The sequence below is a fragment of the Halichoerus grypus genome, chromosome 1 (assembly GCF_964656455.1).
Source record: "Halichoerus grypus chromosome 1, mHalGry1.hap1.1, whole genome shotgun sequence".
In the NCBI taxonomy this organism is placed as follows: Eukaryota; Metazoa; Chordata; class Mammalia; order Carnivora; family Phocidae; genus Halichoerus; species Halichoerus grypus.
The window spans coordinates 148,991,477-149,010,441 of record NC_135712.1 but is presented as its reverse complement, the minus strand read 5'-3'; the positions used below and the strand labels follow the sequence as shown (position 1 = coordinate 149,010,441).

Below are 18,965 nucleotides of genomic sequence, written 5' to 3'. Positions count from 1 at the left end.
ACTGTCTTCCAGGCTCAGCGTCATTGCCCAGGCCTCTGTGTTGGGAACCCAAGGCCGGGGCTCTGGTGATGAGCCTCCCTCTCTCCCATTGCTGCAGAGGAGCCTGGGTGGTGGTGGGTTTGGCCACGGAATGCCTGGCAAGTGGATGTCCGCTTCGTGCCGACCTTCCAGGCCCCTCTCCGTGTCTGCATGTCCGGGGCCGGGTTGTGTCCGTCGAGTGGCTGCTTTGGTGCGTGTGGCTGGCACAGTGCAACCAAGAAGCACCAGTGTGTGCTGGGTACTTCTGAACAGCTGTTGGAAGCATTTTCTATCTGCTGACATCTTGAGCCACGGGACCTCCCCGGGGATGGTTGGGGGAGCCATAGATGCTTACAGTCTGGCCTCTTTGGTTTCTTTTCTCCGGTAGGACCTGGTGGGGATGGGACTCCATTCTCCTCTTCATTTTCAGCTTTAGCTTTAGCTCCCACTTGGTCTCCGGGGTGTTCGGGGCCAGCTGATTTGCCAAGCCACTGGAGGGGCAGCTGTGGCCTCTGGCAGGACTGTGGGAACTCCAGAGATTTTCTGTAGGGGTTGACTCTGCCATGGCCCCTGGAATGGCAGGATCCAGTTAGGAAAACAGAAACCAGTTATTTTGACAGAATTTAACATTGGGAATCAGGAAAGCAGGTCACAGAGGACCTGGTAGTCGCTGACTTCTGGGTCAGCACCAGGGCGTCTCAAAGCATGGTCCCCAGTCCAGCTGCAAGCACAGCACGTGGGAATGTTAGAAATGCACATTCTAACCGCATCAGACCCTGAGGGTGGGGCCCAGCAACCTGCCCTTCAGCAAGCCTCTGGGTGGCTGAGACTTGAGAACCGCTGGTCAAGTGGACAAAGGGGAAAAAAAAAGGTCACACTTGGGGTGATCAGAACCTAGAAACATGGAGAAGGGACCCTGCGGACCTGAGAACTCAACCTTGGTGGGGAGGGGGCAGTAACTAGCGCTGCCAGTGTCTCCGAGGGGTGCAGTGGGGAAAAAGCTGAAACTGGTATTAACTGCTGTTGGAACCAGCTTCTGGGAAGACTGTTGCCAGGTTAAGCTGATAGGAATAGGAAGCAGGCAGGAAGATGCAGTCCCTTCTCCCTCCACCAGCTTCCCTCCAGCTGTCCATCCGGGTTGAGCCTCCCACGGAACCACTGGCAAAGCAGCAGTGAGGTGTGCTGAGCCCCAGACCCAGCCTCGCAGAGCAGGGTGGGTTGGGAGCAGAGAGACAACAGCTTCAGGAACCAGCCCAGCAAGTAGCCAGTCACTTGGAGTTACAGATGTACCTGCTGGGCCATTAACCAACAAATAGCTATTAAGTTCTTAAGAGTGCCGGACTGTGCGCTCCCTGGGCGCAGAGCAGAGGCCGGGCCAGACAAAGCCCCGGCCCTCAGGAAGCTTGCATTCTGCAGGGAGGGAGGCAGATGCAAACAGCCGATGCTCCCCCACTCACCCTTCTGGATGTGTCTGGGGCCCCTTTGTGTGGTAGGCCCTCCGTTCCGTGCTGGGGTGCGGGCACATATCCAGCTGCAGCGGTTCAAAGAACAGATTTACAACCCATTTCACCAAGCAGCTTAAAACAAGAGTTCCGCCCATCCCAAGTCTTATTAATCACTTCATTCTTGGCCTGGGAGGCAGCTTGCCACTCCTCAGAGCCTCTTGGCTGCCGTAAGGGTGGTGAATGTGTGCCTGGAAGCGTTCTGCCCCTTCCCCACGGGGCTGAGCCTCTACCTACTTCCTGGCCAGGCTAAAGCCTAAATGTGCTCCTCAGTCTCTGGAGGCTAGGGATTGAGCCAGCAATTATGGACTCTCACCAGATGCTAAATGAAAACCAGGGAGGGATGAGCCCTAAATGGTTGTGTTTTGTGCTCTGATCTGGCACCCCTTGTTTCCATGGCTCTCGGAGACTTCTGGACAAGCCGTGGAGCCTAGATCCTGAGAGGTGGCACCAGGTCATCCAAGCCAGTAGCAGAAGTAGGGTCCAAACCAGGAGACTTGTCCCCAGACCCTTCCTCTGGCTTCGGGGGTGGGGGGGGTACATTTCCACTCCAGAGAGCATTCACACACATAGAACATTCTCCGAGCTCCTTGTGGTCTCTTGAGAAGCATGGAGATGGGATAACGAGGCAAATCCATATTATATGAGGCATGGGGTAACGTAATCTAATAATTACCACCTCGTTCCTTTGTGGGGTGGGGAGCAAGCTTAGGAGAGCTAGTAAAGGGGGAAATATCCTTTCTCCCCCCTTCTCTTGGGAGACTCTAAGGGAAGCTCAGTAAGTCTGGAAGGAGGATTTATTTTTTTTTTAAAGATTTTATTTATTTGACAGAGAGACAGCCAGAGAGGGAACACAAGCAGGGGGGAGCAGGAGAGGGAGAAGCAGGCGTCCTGCTGAGCAGGGAGCCCAATGCGGGGCTCGATCCCAGGACCCCGGGATCATGACCTGAGCCAAAGGCAGACGCTTAATGACTGAGCCACCCAGGCGCCCCTAGAAGGAGGATTTATTAGTAGAATTTCACAGCTGAAATCATGTTGTGATGGAGAATGAGAATGAGTCAAAAACTTGCTGGGACCAACCAGAGCTCAGCTGATGCAAGACAGCTGGCTCCCTCCTGGCCCAGGCCAGTATGGGGGGCCCTTGGGAACCAGCTGGGGGCAGAGAGAGGAGGAGGCTGCAACATGACTTGCGGCTGGTCAGCTTTTCCATCAACATGACATCATTCGACATGGCATGGACACAAGCTGCCAGAAGGAAAACCTGAAGATGTGGGCTGTGCGGTGGGATCAGGCGCTAATCAGAACCAGCACCCTCCCCGGGACGGGGGCTGGCTGGCCTGGCTTGCATTAGGGGCAGCCACCCTCCCATGGGGCCAGGCTGCTAGAGCATGCCAACTGATTGGCTGCTTCTCTGGCATCTCTTCCACTTCTTAGGGGCTCCCTTTCAGACACTCCTGGGGTAGGTACTGTTTAAAACTGCCAGTTGAACTCGGGGCTCCAGAATGGTCTGCACTTCTTGCCGCCCCGACAACTATGAGACCCTCCTCACTCAGGCTGGGCTTCCCATCATGAGTCTTCGGGTGGCTTTCTTCTCGAAGAGAGAGTGTGATATGGAACCGACTTCTTTTTGTGTGATTTAAAATGTCAAAGTAAATTTTAAATTAAGGAGAAGTATTAAGCAGGCAGTTACAAAGATGAAAAGCTTCCAAAATGATTATGCTTGGTGAATTGGATAATTCGGTCAGTCTGTGATTGTATATTTTAACATTTTAGAAAAATCTGATAGGTGAACGTGTTGGCATGCCCACGCTCTGCCTGGAGCAGAGCAGTGGTTGTGGTCCTCAGCTCAGGTTCTAGTAACTGTGAGTTGTTTCTGTCCTCTCTTCAGTTGTCTGAGGGATATATTGGGTCAGAGATTCTATAGTGAGATGGGGTGTTACAGGCCTAAAGTGGTGTTTGAAAAGTATCCAGCACAGTGCTTGGCACACACTGAAGGCTGAATCTGTTCCCTTTTCCTGACCTGCCCCATCTTAATTCAAATTCTCCCAGAAGCAGAGCCTGAATCAAGGATTTGGTGCACATGGTTGATTCAGGCTGTGATCAATCCCAGGAAGCACCAGTAGGAAGGTGAGACAGGAAGGGAAGGAAGCTGTGTCAGTCAGGGTTCTGCAAAGAAACAGAACCAATTGGATGTGTGTATATTGATGTTATAGTTTGGAGGCAGCCTGAAGGCAGAATTCCTTCTTTGGGGGTGACTTTAGTCTGTTTCTCATAAAGCCTTCAAGTGATTAGATGAGGCCCACCCACATTATGGAGGGTAATCTGCTTTATTTGAAGTCTACTGATTTAAACATAATCTCATTTAAAAATACTTTTGCAGGGGCACCTGGGTGGCACAGTCAGTTAAGCATCCAACTCTTGGTTTCAGCTCAGGTCATGATCTCAGGATGGTGAGATCGAGCCCCATGTTGGGCTCTGCGTTCAGTGTGGAGTCTGCTTGAGATTCTCTCTGTCCCTCTCCTTCTGCTCCTCCCTGCGCCTCCCTGCCATGCTCTGTCTTGCTAGAAAAAATCAACGACTCTTTAAAAAAATAAAAATACCTTTGCAGTGACATCCAGATCGGGTACTGCAGCCTACTCAAGTTGATACATAAAGTAAACCATCACAGCAGCCAAACAGAAGGTGTGTTGTTGTTGAATCCTGCTGGGGAACCCTGACAGTCCATGGGGAGCACCCTTCCTAGTTACCCCACCCAAGGAATGAGGGAGCTGGGCTCCTGCAGTACTGAGGTCTGCTGCAGGGACTTTGGTTCTCTGGCACTTCTGGTCTGCCATACATGTGGACAGAGTCACCAGAGAAGGCTCTCAGGAGGTACAGGTCCTGGCGATTACAAGTCGGGCTGGACAGCAGAGAAATGGTACAAGCCAAGAGGATATGGGTGGGTCATTGATCCCATCTGCTCTGTCTTCCTGTGATCATTTCTACCCTGGCTTTCTCTGAGCTCAGCTAGCTTATCACTGGCAAGAGGGTTCACACTCTCTGTTTTCCCCATGCCCACCCTTCCCAAGGGAGGGCAGCTCTTGCACCTGGGAGGAAGGCCAGGGAGGGGTCCACTCATCAGCTACCATGTTGGTTTTGCCTGGCTCATCTTCCAGCAATGTCCATCTCTAGCTCTGGACTTGCTAAACATAACTTGGAAATACAATCCATATATACTTATCCTTTCTTACTGTTTGGCTGTTGCTCAGGGAAATTGTCATGAGTAGAAAGTAAATGGGCCAGAGTTCAGTTCTGGATCACTGCATGTATTGGGTTCTGCTGTCTGGGCATTCAAAAAATGTCAAAAGTGCACCAAGAACCAGTGTGGTAGGAATAGCCCTACAGTGGAGGTTAGGAGGGTTATAGACTCAGCTCTGTGATGGGTGGCCCTCTGGCCTGGAGCAAGTCTGGCTCCCTTTTGGGGCCTCAGTTCCTCATCTGAGAAATGAAGGTTTTGAGCCAGATGGCCCCTGGATTGCCCTGAAGCTTTGACATTCTATGTGTCTGCCCCGTTCCCTGGTGTTGCCAAAGGAGCTGGTGTGTAGCTCTTGTCTGGGCTCCCGTGTTTTCTCTGTCATGTTACTTTCCCACAGGCATTCTTTTCTTCTTCACTATATTGCCTTCAATTATCCAGGTCTCAGGTCCCCCAGTGACCCAGCCTCGCCTTGGCAATCAGCTGTTTGCTGAAATAAACAAGTTGGGGCAGACCGGCCCTTGCTGACCAGGAATCCGCCAGCTCTGCATGGCAAGATCCCTGAGATGGCAGAGGCCCAGGAAAACCATTAGACGCATCCAAAATACACCCTGTGGCAGCTGCAGAAGGCCTGTCCTGGTCACTTTCCTCCCTCCTGGCTCGGACCTCCCCTGGGGGCTGATTCCTTTGATGTTATTAAAAGCCGGAGCCACCCCCACTGCCCTGCTTCACATACTTAATGTGGGCAGGTGTGGGCTGCTCTTTACTGGGGCAAGAACCCAGCTTCCAAGGGGCTGGTTCGTGGAGACAGGGTCATCTGTTTTCCCATGGCTCTGCAGCCTCGTCTGGGCATTTGGGGGACAGAATGTTCCCTCTCTCTCACTTTAAAAATGCCACATTCCCCTGAATCCACAAAGCAGTTAAAAAATAAAAAGGGTCCCCGAGGGCTGATCTCTGCTGTGGTGGAAAAGCAGTGAAATAGGTCTATTGACACTGACACGCTACTCGCCTAATGAAGCACATTGTTGTAGGGTGACTGACTCTGCAATTATGAAAGTAAGACCTTTTGTGTTCATCCAATGTGCATCCTGTATTGTGACCTTTTTTAAGTTTCAGATTGTGTCCCGGTAGGTTCTGCCATTCCTGACATTACGTGTTCAGGAATAGGTGAGGGGTTTTTCTCCTCAGGAGTGCAGCTCAGTACGCCTGAGCGCAGGCCCCTCAGTGCTCATGATTCTGTTGAAATGATAGACGCTGTAATATACGCGATCCGTATACTCAGCTCCCTGGGAATAAAGTCAGCTTTAGCCTCGGTCTGAGTTTCTGTGAGCGCCATGAGGGCAGGGCTTTGCGGGGCTGTTCTGTTGTGGCCTCTGAGGGTAAACAGGGGAAGAGCAGGGCTTTTCTATCCCCGTGCCTGGAACAGTGCCTGGCACATGGTCGGTGCTCGGGGGACGTGATGACACATGGTCATAGAGCACAAGTCAACATCTGGGAATTATTGGGTTAATTGCTCCTTTGTGTTGGGCATATATCCCATTGCTTTATAGGAATCGGGATTATGTGCAGCCGTGATAATTTCTGCAGTTTCTAGTAATATTCTGTAGGTTCACCTTGGTGTGAAGGACGCCAACTGTGCTGGGCACAGCTAATTATTGATGTGTACATTGATGACTCAGTTGGTAACTCAGGGGATTTAAGACAGGGAGAGCCATGATATGTGATACACAGAGCATCACCGGGAAGGCAGGGGGCGGCCCGATTGTCTCTCGATTCTGTGAGGACGCCGGCTGCGTGCTTCTCTCCAAGAGGGTTTTGACTTGGGCTGCAGCCCTCGGTTGCAGTGGGGAGGCAGGAAGCATTACCAAGTGTGCTTGTGAGCCTGAGAGGGGGGAGCGCAGGTGGCCTTGTCCCCACACGTGAGTCCTTGCTGACGTCTTGACCTTATTTATCGGCAGGCCTCAATTACGTTCTGACAGCTGATGTGGACAAAAAGGCAAAGGGCCAGTTGCCCAGGGTCTACTTTGTGTTGCTGGGAGAGTCCGTGGGTCAGATCACAGAGAAGCTGCAGCTGGTCCACATGGAGGAGATGTGTCATCACTACGTGGCCCACGTGAAGGTCAGTCCTCCCTTTTCTTCTCCAGCTTTGATCTCTGTGGATATTCATGGAGAACTAGTGGAAGCTACTTTTATTGTGTGTTATGTATGCTCTGACTTCAAACATTTTATTTCACAAGGGGGAGAACATTCGTTTCTTCTTTTCAAGTTGGAGTCTGACAGCCCTTTTATTTTTCTTACTGTGCTGGTTTCAGCCTCTGAGGGGAGTTATGGTGGGCCAGGAGACCAGTGACACTCCCTGACCTTGACTTGTTCTTTGGGGAGGCTTCCCATCCTCTTCCTTCTTTTGAAGCTCTGTGGTCTTCTCAGAGGAGAGCCGTAGAAGTCCACGTGTCTGGGTCGGCAGTGGTGCTGGATCACACTGCACCTGACGGCTTTCTCAGTGGTCCACTACATGTTAGCTCATAGTGTCATGGTTAAGGCGTTTTAAAACTAGTAGGATTCGGTTTTTATCCTTTGATTACTTTCTGTTTATTTTAGGAGTGCTTTTTTTGGCCCCCTTTCCTTCTCACTCTAAATAAACTTTCAAATGTTTTTTCCCTCTTGAGATTGTTTGTTAAATACACTTTGCTGCTAATTCAGGAGGCCAGGCTTTGATTAGCTCCAAAGTGGCCCCTGCATAGACAGGTGCTGACAGGGTGGGAGTCCTGGTGGTGTCCAATGCTGCCGGAATAGCCAGGCATCAACCCACAGGCAGAGAGCCCAAGAGATAGAAGGACCCACACAAACCCACCACATGGTGCATTCAATGAATATGGCTTTTGGAGTAACACAGACCTGGTGTGTGTCCAGCTGGATGAGTACTTTGACCTCTGTATGTCTCAGTTTCTGCATCTCTAAAATGGGCACATGTACCGAAAGGACCTTGCATGGAGTCTGACCCCCAGCAGGCACTCAGCATTATTATCTGTTTGGGCCATATGTAATTGCCAATATTCTAACATTCTTGACTTAGGAAAATGGTATTTTCATGTAGTTCAACCTAATATTAGCCAGTGGCTTTCTGGGCAATAGTAAAAATAGTCCACGGATTAGAATCTCATTCCGTTATTGAGTCATTAGTGCCAGAGCAGGAGAGTAACAGCTGCTTCTGGATTGTATATAGAGAAATGCCCCCCACATCCATGGCACTTGGTCTGGCCTAGAGCCCATGAGTCCATGCCCCTGAGATGCTTTTCAGCGGGCCTGGGCTATGTCTCTTTGCCAGGACTCGTGCTGGGGCCTGCCCAGACCTCTGCCCTATGGCCCGGTGAAGGCCATTTATAAAGGGGCTCATGCTTCTGTTAAGCCAACCAGCCACTCGCGTCTCTAGGTCTTAGATTACATTGGCTCATGCGTGCCCTTGGGGATGTGAGGCTGCCCAGGACAGGCTCACATCTGAATATTGCAAGACCTTTAAGTGCCTGTGCTTGGTGTCTCCATACTTCCCAGAGGTGGGGCATCTTCCCTCGGGCTTCCTCATGCTGGGTCTCTTCCACAAATGCTTTCCTTCAGGGCTCTTGGCGCCTTGACTTTTCGCTTTGGCTGAGGGGTTGCCCTCCATGTCTTGGCCTCAAGATAGGGCCCCAAAGAGCCTGCAGGCCTTTGCAGAGTGCACTCAGGGAAGAGCAGTAATGAGGTACCGGCCAGAGGCGGGGCTGTTTTTGTGGTGGCCTCTGGGGGTAACCGGGAAGAGCAGGGCTGCCCGAGGCTGTCGGTCCTGCTACTTCCTGATAGCCAGGGCTGCCAGAGTTTAGCAAATAAACATAAAGCCTTCCTCATTAAATCCAAAAGTCAGATAAACAGCGAATCATTGTTCTCAAAGAAGTGTGGCCCAAAGAGTGCATGGGATATACTTACACTAAAAATGATTTGTTGTTTATCTGAAATTCAGATTTAACTGGGCATTCTGTTGGAAGATTCAACCTTCCCGATACCCTTCACCCCACAGTTTGGCACTTCTCCATTTGATCAAAACATGGTTGACAGGGGTTCCCTTCCCCTGGGTGAGCCACACAGCCCCCAAAGGGACCAAGTGGGAGCGCTGACTCTGGAGCCTGTGGGGCAGCTGGTCCCCCAACAGATCCCCATGCCCATGCTCGCTCCTTGGTGCCTGGGATGCCAGGAGATCTGTGCTCACGGGCCCCGAGAGCCCCTCCCTGAGGGTGAGTCTGTGGAAACCTCCCCCAGGGAGTTTTTAAAGCAAATCACTGGACACCAGTTGTGCTAGAATGAAATTCTGGAGGGGCTTGCCTGGATGGCTATGTGAGCACAACCTTGGAGTAAACAGCAGAATTCCTGAATGGACACCTATAGAACAAGGCCATAGATGTGTTTCTCCGAGGAGCCGGTGAGTTGTACTTAAATGTAAAGGCACCAAGAGTACAGTACTTTCATACTTGGATATATTTCTTCGTGAGCTTTCTTGGTTCTTCCGTGATATGATGTTTCCGATTCACCAACATGTGAGATAAATGTGTAGAGTTGTGGGTTTAATTGTAGAGTTCTTTCATATTTAAATGTCATTTTCTTTTACCTCTGTGTCAGTGTGTAGAACACAAAAAGAATAAAAAAAGAAAAAAAAAATCTAAAACCACAAAGGAACCATGGCTGTCAAGAAGAGAGATCGAGATGGTGGTCACAAGATTCTGGAGGGTGAGGGCAGCCCAGGAGCGCAGAGCAAGCACACACCTCTCTGTGATGATTTGGGTTGTCTTGGGGAAGAGCCAGAGAGTGGTCCAGTACATCAGATCTAGAGAAGTTTGGATGTGATTAGTACTTGGCTGTTTTCTCATACAAGGACATGGGGGTGGTGGAATGCAGCAGGAAGGCACAGGCTTCTGTGGCCTTTGTGGTTCAAGAGACAGCATGCCTGTTAAGTGGCGCTCAGGTGGCTGATCATCCTTAGCCACCAGAAAAGTTTATCGACCAGGTGTTGTCTGGGCTGTAGCAGAGGACGCTGGTGAATGGCCCCATTAGGGCGAACACTCATGAGCTGGCTGACGGTACATGTGGCCCAATGGCCCAGCTGGCCAAGGAGGCAGCAGGCCTGGCCCCGGTGTGTCCATTGTGGGAAAACTGCTGGGGAGGCCGTGGCCCTTGTTGGGGTCGAGGCAGGCAACAAGGGTGGGGTGGGAGTGGCAGCAGGTGGCCTCCTGGAGTGGGGACTGGGAGCTGGTCATCTGGGCCTGAGGGCATGGCATAGCCTCTGCTGCAAGTGGGGCCTTCTTGATGGGCTGGCTCTCGGCTTTGTAGACACTGACGGAAGGTAAATAAAAGTGCCCCGGCTTATCGCACACCATATGGCTCGCAGACTGTGAGGCAGGCGCGAGGGGCTGGGTGTGTTTTGTTTAGGCTATCTTAAGGTTTTTTTTTCTTTTTGCTTTAAGCCTATTCCAATCTTTTTTTTTTTGTCTCTCTCTTCCTCCTTTTCCCTAGAAGTTTTCTTGCCATATATGGTGATAAGTATCTCTATCGTGGAAGACTGTTTGAGCTAACACCTGCCTCCCAGACTAGCTGTGTTGTCCCACACTTTGTTCCCTTCTCAGCCCTGGTGGGGCCTGCAGGACGTACAGAATTTCATGATAAGCCCCATCCTCCTGGGGGTGCCGGGTCCATTCTCAAGGGCTCACTGGGGCCTGCAGAGCTGAGGCAGGTCAGGCTGCTTCCCTGGCCTCTTGGCCTCAGAGTCCACATGCCCTAGGTTATCTCCCCTCCTCCCCCAGACAAGCCCAGTTTTGGGGATCGGCTCCCTCCTACTAGTGAAGTGGGCTGGAGGTGTCTCAGGGGTCTTCCCAGTCACAGGTGAAAGCCCTTGCAGGTCCACTCAGCCTCAGGGCTCTCCACAAGCTGGTCTCAGCTCACACTTCTAGCGTCATCTTCCTCATGATAACACACATGCTCTGGGCTCTTGTCCAGGTGAACTGACTCCTTTTCTTCTGGAAGGTGCCTCGTGTGGTTCCGAACCTTGCTTCTTGGGCTCACCCCAGTGTCTCTGGCACCTCCGTGATCAGAGTCCCCATTTTTGTCAGATCCATGAAAAACCACATACCCCCTACATGGTTTTTGCTTTTTTTTTTTTTAATTTTTATCTTAAACACACACCTCCTGTGGTATCTTATTTCATATTTTTTCTTTAAATCAGCTGACTTTTTGCCTCAAAATAATTTGAAACAGAAACTTTGTACCCCCCTCTATGCAGAAAACCAATTATTCTATACCAAACAGAAAGTAACTATAAAAGTAAATACATTGAAGACACAACAATGTCATCAAACCCTAACTGGATTTCATCATTTGCCAAAGTCTGTGAAGAAGCCGCCCACTCTTCCTGTGTGTGAGAAGGGGAAATTATGGAGTGCTAGGGAAGTGTTAAAGACGTCCTGGCAACCATACTGAACTCTCCGCCTGACGCAATCAGAAGGACTGGAAGGGTGCTCACCGGGGAATACTTTCCAAATATGTGGGTCCTGATATAGTGCCACGGAAAACCGTGTCCTGGGCCCTGTCCAGGAAGGCCTGGCCGTGCTCTGCTTTGACAGAGTACACCTCATCCCTCTTGCCTGCTGAAGGTTGTCTGTTTAAGGCCCCGTCAGTCCACAGCTGGCCATTGTCATGAGCCCACGGGATGCCGCCAGCAGCCGCCTGTCTCCTGGGAGCTTCTTTCATGCCACCTCATTCCGGTTTTGGGGATGATAGGCACAAAACCAATACTCGTCCAGCCGAGCCTTGTTGAAGTGACTTGTTGGGTCAGCTGGAGTGAGGGGTCCCAGGGAGTATCTTGTCAGGGTGGGGCCTGCCCGCCTCCCTGGGAACCTGCTGCTGGGAGGTGGTGGTGTGAGGTGGTGGGGAAGAGTTGTGGGCGCAAGGCCCAAGCTGAAGACCGAATAAGCATGACCTGTCATTGCTCCGTTGTTTTCGGGTCTCCGTGTATTTACCGGGGTAACAACCGTGCTCCGGCCTTGCACGGTGCCTTGCGAAGCTGGCCCTCTTAGGCCGGATGCTTGTGTGTGCTGGACAGGCGAGGGCCTCTTCAGGAGCTGGGGATCAGGGCAACAGCCTGAGTCTCTACGGGGAGGACGGGGAGAAGCCCAGGCCCGGCCGAGCATGGCGTTGGTGACATCATTCCCAGCTCTGAGGATCAGCCACCCCTCTAGAGGCCTTCAGAAAACTTTCAGTGAGCAAAGCCATGTGTCAGATGCTGTCAAAAGAGCCAAGAACAAGGATTAATGTAAAAAGGGGAAAAAAAGCCCTCACCCCACCCCAGACAAGGGAATATGAATGCGCACTGGCTTTCCTGAGTAGCTGCAGATGTTCATGCGGTTGTGCTTTTATGTTGCTGGAGGGCTCTTCGAGGGAGTTCAAACCTAAGGAACTGCAGCTCCTTTGTCGCTTGCGGGGGCAGATGGTCAGCTCGGCCTGGCAAAGGGCAGGGCGTCTCGGGCCACCAGGGCTCCTCAGAGGTCACGCCGTGGGCTCTGCCCAGGTGGTCCAGTCTGTTTCTGTTTTCTCATCCAACGAGATGCTCCGCTCACATGACAGCCTGTGAGTTTGCAGGGCTTGGCTGTACTGAATGCAGTGGTCAGATGTCGGAGGCTTTTATTTTCCTAAGTTTACGAAGCACATAGTTAAGGGAGATTAAGTTGGAGTATGTAAGAACTCCATGAGGAAGGGAAAACAGCAAAATTTCCTTTTTTATCTGGAAAATACCCTGTTAAACCTTATCTTGATAAGTCAAAGAAATAGCTAAAAAAAAAAAAAGTTGTAAGATTTGGGGAAAAGGGATGCAGATCTTAGATGGAGGAAGTAATCTTAAAACCATTTTAATCGGTAATATATGTACATAGTTAAAACAAATTTTTATTAACTGTACTAAAGGGTATACAGAGAAAGGACATCTCTCAGCCACTCTATTTCTCTTTCAGAGGCTACCATGATTCCAGTTTCTTGTGTGTTTTTCAAGTGCTGGTCAATAGACACACAAAGTTGTGTGCATCTATCCCCTTTTTACATGGATGGCAGAGTGCCACGGGACACAGTGGCGCAGCTTACTTTTTTCTTCTCGAATGTCCAATAAGATGGATAAACAGATTTTGGTAAATCTGTACAATGGAGTACCGCTCAGGAATGACAGTGAACTACCAATGTACACAATCACATGTGTATGCACGGGTGTATAACGTGTGATAATGTATACACACATGTATGCAATAACATGACGAATCTCAAAAGCATGATGCTAAGTGAAAGAGATCAGACGTAAAAAGCTACTAGCAGTATAGTGGTTCCATTTATATGACATTGTGGAAAAGGCCAGCTACAGAGACAGAAAGCAGATCAGTGGCTTTTGGGGGCCAAGAATGGGGAGGAGATGGGGATGATTAAGTGCATAGAGGCAAGAGGGACCTTTTCAGGGTGATGAAGATATTCCGGATCACGATTGTGGTGATGGCTATATGATTGAATACATTTATTAAAGCTCGTCAAAGTGCATAGTTAAAATTGGTAAATGTTACTGTTTGTAAATCATATTCCCATCAAACTTATTTTTTAAAAAATGGATCTTGAGGGTTGTTCCATATTGGTGCATGAAGTTTCCCTGTTCTCTTTCATGTCTGCATGGTGTCCTGTTGAAAGACTATCCCTTCATTTATTTAACCTGTCCCAGGGTTCTTCTCAATGCCAGCTCCAAGCTGACTTCATCTGGAGTTTATAGATCAGCAATCTCACTTTGCTTCTCTAGATGTGGTTCAGGGTCCCTTTTCAGAAAACCCTCAACCTGCCTTGGGAAGGGGGATGAAACGTGAATGAAATCCCCTCCACCTACAGTCATTTCTTCTTCCCTGCTTCAGGTCTATAGTGTCCTGGTTGAGGGTTTGTTAGGGACCCTGAAGATGACAGATGGAGGGGCCCAAGTGGTCCCTGAGGTGGCCTTGGACAGGTGTGTTAGGGAGGATGATGAGCCTTCCCACCATGGGGTGCCCAAGAAAAACTGGGGGTATCCTTCTTCATTCCTGCAGTTATCTTTGTCCCTTTGGCAGGTCCTCTTTGGCCAGAGGTGGCACAGGTAGCCTGAGTGTTTGCTAAGGGCATGCTAAAAAGTAGGGCATGGGAAGTGGGGAGGCTGAGATGGGTCGAACTGATGTGTGGGGAGCTGCCATCATTGTTCAGCTCAGTTGTAAAGCTGCTCAGTTGATGCACTCTGGTCACACAGATGTCACTAAGGAGCTGGAGCCTAGGCTCTGCAGACCATGCTTGAAGCCCCCAGAGTGTGGTTACTTTGACCACCTCCTCCAGGAAACCATGCTGTGCATAGCTGGAGAGCAAACTGGGGAGGTATGACAAATTCAGGGGGTGTGGTGGATGTTCCACATGGATGTTGATATCCTCTGTGAGTACCATGTGGCCATTGATTTCTTTGCTGGGTGGAATGAAGTCTTCGGCATTTGGACAGTGCTGCAGGAGACCTTATGATTACTGAAGGTACAATAATTCTAATACACTGGCTTTGCCCACCTCACCTTTTTTTTTTTAAAGATTATTTATTTTAGAGAGCACGAATGAGTGGGGGGGAGGGGCAGAGGGAGAAGCAGACTGCCCGCTGAGCAAGGAGCCAGCCATGAGGCTCAGTCCCAAGACCCGGGGATCATGACCTGAGATAAAAGCAGACTCTCTTTTTTTTTATTATTGTTATGTTAATCACCATACATTACATCATTAGTTTTTGATGTAGTGTTCCATGATTCATTGTTTGTGTATAACACCCAGTGCTCCATGCAGAACGTGCCCTCTAATACCCATCACCAGGCTAACACATCCTCCCACCCCCCTCCCCTCTAGAACCCTCAGTTTGTTTTTCAGAGTCCATTATCTCTCATGGTTCGTCTCCCCCTCCGATTTCCCCCCCTTCATTCTTCTCCTCCTGCTATCTTCTTTTTTTTTTTCTTAACATATATTGCATTATTTGTTTCAGAGGTACAGATCTGTGATTCAACAGTCTTGCACAATTCACAGCACTCACCATAGCACATACCCTCCCCAGTGTCTATCACCCAGCCACCCCATCCCTCCCACCCCACCCCCCACTCCAGCAACCCTCAGTTTGTTTCCTGAGATTAAGAATTCCTCATATCAGTGAGGTCATATGATACATGTCTTTCTCTGATTGACTTATTTCGCTCAGCATAACACCCTCCAGTTCCATCCACGTTGTTGCAAATGGCAAGATCTCATTCCTTTTGATGGCTGCATAATATTCCATTGTATATATATATATCACTTCTTCTTTATCCATTCATCTCTTGATGGACATCTTGGCTCTTTCCACAATTTGGCTATTGTGGACATTGCTGTTATAAACATTGGGGTGCACGTACCCCTTCGGATCCCTACATTTGTATCTTTGGGGTAAATACCCAGTAGTGCAATTGCTGGATCATATGGTAGCTCTGTTTTCAACTTCTTGAGGAACCTCTATACTGTTTTCCAGAGTGGTTGCACCAGCTTGCATTCCCACCAACAGTGTAGGAGGGTTCCCCTTTCTCCACATCCCCGCCAACATCTGTCGTTTCCTGACTTGTTAATTTTAGCCATTCTGACTGGTGTGAGGTGGTATCTCATTGAGGTTTTGATTTGGATTTCCCTGATGCCGAGCGATGTTGATCACTTTTTCATGTGTCTTTTGGCCATTTGGATGTCTTCTTTGGAAAATGTCTATTCATGTCTTCTGCCCATTTCTTGATGGATTCTTTGTTCTTTGGGTGTTGAGTTTGATAAGTTCTTTATAGATTTTGGATACTAGCCCTTTATCTGATATGTCATTTGCAAATATCTCCTCCCATTCTGTCAGTTGTCTTTTGGTTTTGTTGACTGTTTCTTTTGCTGTGCAAAAGCTTTTTATCTTGATGAAGTCCCAATAGTTCATTTTTGCCCTTGCCTCCCTTGCCTTTGGCGATGTTTCTAGGAAGAAGTTGCTGTGGCTGAGGTCGAAGAGGTTGCTGCCTGTGTTCTCCTTTAAGATTTTGATGGACTCCTGTCTCACATTGAGGTCTTTCAACCATTTGGAGTCTATTTTTGTGTGTGGTGTAAGGAAATGGTCCAGTTTCATTCTTCTGCATGTGGCTGTCCAATTTTCCCAACACCATTTGTTGAAGAGACTGTCTTTTTTCCATTGGACATTCTTTCCTGCTTTGTCGAAGATGAGTTGACCATAGAGTTGAGGGTCCATTTCTGAGCTCTCTATTCTGTTCCATTGATCTGTGTGTCTGTTTTTGTGCCAGTACCATACTGTCTTGATGATGACAGCTTTGTAATAGAGCTGGAAGTCCGGAATTGTGATGCCGCCAGCTTTGCTTTTCTTTTTCAACATTCCTCTGGCTATGCGGGGTCTTTTCTGGTTCCATACAAATTTTAGGATTATTTGTTCCATTTCTTTGAAAAAAAGTGGATGGTATTTTGATGGGGATTGCATTGAATGTGTAGATTGCTCTAGGTAGCATTGACATCTTCAGCATATTTGTTCTTCCAATCCATGAGCATGGAACGTTTTTCCATTTCTTTGTGTCTTCCTCAATTTCTGTCATGAGTATTTTATAGTTTTCTGAGTACAGATTCTTTGCCTCTTTGCTTAGATTTATTCCTAGGTATCTTATGGTTTTGGGTGTGATTGTAAATGGGATCAACTCCTTAATTTCTCTTTCTTCTGTCTTGTTGTTGGTGTATAGGAATGCCACTGATTTCTGTGCATTGATTTTATATCCTGCCACTTGACTGAATTCCTGTATGAGTTCTAGCAGCTTTGGGGTGGAGTCTTTTGGGTTTTCCACATAAAGTATCATATCATCTGCAAACAGTGAGAGTTTGACTTCTTTGCCAATTTGGATGCCTTTCATTTCTTTTTGTTGTCTGATTGCTGTGGCTAGGACTTCTGATACTATGTTGAATAGCAGTGGTGATAGTGGACATCCCTAAAGGCAGACTCTTAACCGACTGAGCCACGCAGGAGCCCCACCTCACCTTTTTTTTTTTTTTTCCTGCAAATAAGGCTGATATAAATACAGAGCCATGGCATTGACACTAGTAGTTTATCATAGGCTTTTTTTTTTGTACTTTGTATGAGACAAGCCTTATGTCAACTGTGGGTGAAATTTTCATTTTAAGAGACAGCTTTCTCTTCATAGTTACGTACTCTAGGTTTAGTATGTTGTTGATACCCTATAACACTAATATTCTTCTGAAGTCACACATGATAATGTGTTCTGTCTTACTGGTTTTGTCCCTGTATTTGAGATATGATTTTAAAGGGTTACAAGGATTTTCTCTACCCCTCAAACCTAAAGCTTCCATGTTTATTATAAGAGTGATTTCCTTCAAAGTAATTATCTTTCAGTAGTTCCTGTTTTGGAATTTCCTCCATGGTTTATTCACTTTTTTAAAAAATTAAGATATAATTGACATATAACATTAGATTAGTTTCAGGTGTGCATAGTGGTTTGCTCTATGTATGCATTGCAGAATGGCCCCTACAGTAAGTCTAGTTACCATCTGTCACCACACGTAGTTACAAATTGATTTAAGATTTACTCTTGTAGCAACTTTCAAATATTATTAACTGTAGCACATACTATATATTATATCCCCAGGACTTATTTATTTTAAAACTGGAAGTTTGTACCTTTTGACTCCCTTCACCCATTTTACCCACCCCCCCATCTCTAGCAATCATCAGTCTGTTCTCTATCTGGGAGTTGTGTTTGTTTTAGGCTCCACATATAAGTGAGATCTTAAGGTATTTGTCTTTCTCTGGCTGACTTATTTCACTTAGCATAATGCCCTCAGGGTCCATGCATATTGTTGCAAATGGCAGATTTCCATCTTTTTTATGGCTGAATAGTATTCTTGTATGTATGTGTTGTGTGCACCACATCTTTATCCCTTCACTCATCGCTGGACACTTAGGTTGCTTCCGTATCTTGGCTGTTGTAAATAACGCTACAATGAACATGGGAGTACAGATAATCTTTTCAAATTAGTGTTTTTGTTTTCTATGGGTGAATACCCAGGATTGGAATTACTGGATCATATGGTAGTTCTGTTTTTAAATGTTCACTTTTAATTAATGATAAACTTTTGGAGTTCATTTGAATTTAAAAAACAGCAGGATTTCTCTGTGATCCTCTCTAGTAGATAATAGTTTATTTGGGAAAAAGTGAGGTGTGATAATGTGGAAATTAGTAAAGAATTTGGTAAGTAACCCCTTGGAAAATGATTCTTCCTAAAAGAAGAATTCCCACGATAGCAGAAGCTGCAAACATGAGTCGAGCATTTACTTAGTACGTGCCAGTCATTGTCCATTACTACTTTTACTCTTCATTTTCTCCTCACACTAACATGAGAGGTAGTTACTATTGTTGGCCTTCTTGGGGGGGATTTAGAAGACAAGGCGTAGAGGAGTGAAAGAAGTTGCTCAGGACCTTCCAGCTGACAAGGAGCAGAGGTGGGATTTGAACCCAGCAAGTATGGTTCCCAAGGTTGGGCTCTTCACCAACACACTGTAGCCCCTCTCGTAAGCATAAGCCACAGCGAACAGAGTACTTGTATGCCAGGTACTCTTCTAAGGGCTCTGCACGGATAAAGAGGGTATGTGATTTGCCCAGCATTGCAGAACTAGCGAAAGCCTTTACTGGGATGAGCATGTGGCCCCACAGGCGGGCCACCAGAGGTGGCAGCTGTTGATGAGCACGTTGTGGAGCGATAGTGGGCTGCACCTGGTAGTGTGTAACAGCCAGCTCTCAGGGGAGGGGACCTGACCTGGAGCATTTTGCCAGTCGGCCTGGTATGAATATTCCCACCATGGCTGATTTCATCCTATCAGTGTGACATCACTGGATGTGGCATTAGGAAGAAAGGCACCGTAGCGTGCTATTGTATAGTATTTCCACACCATACATGCGAGACTATGCCAGATCTGATAACAGTAAAACATAATAAAATAACTAGGAAGTGAGGAGTTTTGAGTATTTATTACCCACCTTTAACTTAATATAATTCGCTTGATTATAAGCTTATGCAATTTAATAATGGCTGTTATCACCACTAGCTCATGCACTTTCTGAAAA

General features: G+C 48.0%; 1 protein-coding gene across 3 annotated transcripts in view; it reads left to right on the top strand.

Moving 5' to 3' along the window:
• Window positions 1-18,965, top strand: part of ITGA9 (integrin subunit alpha 9) — a 331,177-nt gene that overhangs the window by 78,440 nt on the left and 233,772 nt on the right. For all 3 annotated transcript variants that reach the window (XM_036094209.2, XM_036094208.2, XM_036094211.2), the window contains one exon: window positions 6,711-6,871. In XM_036094209.2, coding sequence (XP_035950102.1) covers window positions 6,711-6,871 — 161 coding nt within the window. The remainder of the gene's footprint in view (window positions 1-6,710; window positions 6,872-18,965) is intronic.